Raw genomic sequence first — 1,993 nt, forward strand, 5'->3', positions numbered from 1 at the left:
ATCTCATATTTTTCTAGGAATGTTCTTTTCATCTATAGAACATATAAAATACAGATTGTTATAGAGTTCGCATAGCTTATATATTTTCCTGAATGTCAGGAGTGATAAACTCTAGTGAGGAAATATGAACAATATATTTTTAATTTAAATTGACACTATTGACATTTTTGTGCTAGGTACTGTTTTGGATTCTGGAATTACAGATAATAAAGCAGAGTTCCTGCTTTACAATCTAATAAGGATGGGAAGGCATGTGGAGATGAATTTGTGAAAAGTTAACTATAATACAAGAAACAAGGAAGGACATGTTAAATAGAAGTATAAGTAATGTGTTATGGAGGAGGCAATTAATTCCGCCTAAGGAAAGACTTCATTAATGTCCTGTTATTTAGGATTTTAAAGTGGCTCCTTCAAAAAGTTCACATCTGTTTTCCAGTTTCTTTACTGTTCACTGACAGGAGGCTCATAGTCTGAACTCATCTGGGAATAACTCACTAAATCACAGACCAAATTTTAGGAACCTCTTAGAACTTTCTTCAGGGCTTCCTTCATTTCTTTATTCCGAAGGCTGTAGATCATGGGATTGAAAAAAGGGGTCAAAACTGAGTAGAACAAAGTTGTGAACTTCTGCATGCTCTCTGCTTGCCCTGTTCCTGGGCTCACATATGTCATCATGACAGAACCATAGAATAAAAACACAACAGCCAGGTGTGAGGAGCAGGTGGAGAAGGCCTTCTTCCGGCCAGCAACTGAGGGCACCTGCATTACGGCCCTCAGCACCAGGGTATAGGAGCCAATAGTGTAGAAAAAGGTGGCAAAGATGAGTAGGGAGCTCATGGTGCCACACATGAAAACAGTCCCTGGAATTGGGACACAGGCAGAAGCCAGGGCCAACAGAGGACCCAGGTCACACAGAAAGTCATCAATCACATTCAAGCCACAAAATGGCAGCTGGGTAACAAGTATCACTGGGATCAGAAACCAAAGGAAACCATACACCCAACAGAAGATGACCAGGCCACTGCAGAACTTAATAGTCATGACAGTGGGGTAGTGCAGGGGGCGGCAGATGGCCAGGAACCGGTCATAGGCCATGATGGAGAGGAATAAGCATTCGGTTGTGCCAAGTGAAAAGAAGAAGTACAACTGGAGGAGGCAATGAGCAAAAGAGATGGTTTTGGTCTGGGAGAGGAAGTTGGCCAGCATGTTAGGCACATCAGAGTTGACATAGCAGATCTCCAGGAAGGAGAAGTTAGCCAGCAGAATGTACATCGGGGTGTGGAGCCGGTGGTCCCAGCGCACTGCACACACGATGGCCATATTTCCAAGGAGGGTCAGGATGTAAGTCACAAAGAATACGGAAAAGAGGAAGATCTGTATTTCCCAACGGCAAGGGAAGCCCAGGAGGATGAACTCACTCACAGTGTGAGAAATATTATTGGCATCTGAGGTCATTTTCTTCCATCCTGTAAGGATTGCAGTAGAAATTACATTTACAAAGGGAATTTTGCCTCCTGATTCCTCCCCAGGAGAGTGAGCAAATTTTCCTGCTCATAGAGAAAGGGGTGTAGACCAGTGGTTTCTGTTTTTGGCTGGGTGCCTCAACAATGCAATTGTTGAGTATACTCTTTTATATATGACTATTTACTTTTAAATGATATACAAACCACTGTCAACCAAAATAGTAAATATTGGTAAAAATCTGGAAGAAAGCTTCCTTAGATTAAAATAAAAATAGGAATTCAGACATTTCCTTTCTGTATCCTTCATTGGGTTGCCTGGTACACCCAACTTTGTAGAACATAGGTCTAGACAATACAAATAGGTGGCTGGATAAAGGTAAATTGAGATGTAAACTTTGACAAGGGCAATTCCATTCTAAAAAAATTAGAATTGACATATACTGAACAAAACAGTAATGTCAACTAAGTGACATAAAGGAGGGAACATGAGGCTTTGTTACCAGATAGGAAGATAATTACAGAGTGATTTT

General features: G+C 41.0%; 1 protein-coding gene across 1 annotated transcript; it reads right to left on the reverse strand.

Moving 5' to 3' along the window:
- Window positions 1-513: 513 nt before the first annotated feature.
- LOC150016187 (olfactory receptor 11H6-like) lies at window positions 514-1,455 on the reverse strand. Its single transcript, XM_090271924.1, has one exon. The coding sequence runs from the start codon at window positions 1,453-1,455 to the stop codon at window positions 514-516; it is 942 nt and encodes a 313-aa protein (XP_090128050.1).
- Between the last annotated feature and the right edge of the window lie 538 nt (window positions 1,456-1,993).

Source organism: Furipterus horrens, unplaced genomic scaffold, assembly GCF_987537825.1.
Source record: "Furipterus horrens unplaced genomic scaffold, mFurHor1.1.pri manual_scaffold_3, whole genome shotgun sequence".
Classification (NCBI taxonomy): Eukaryota; Metazoa; Chordata; class Mammalia; order Chiroptera; family Furipteridae; genus Furipterus; species Furipterus horrens.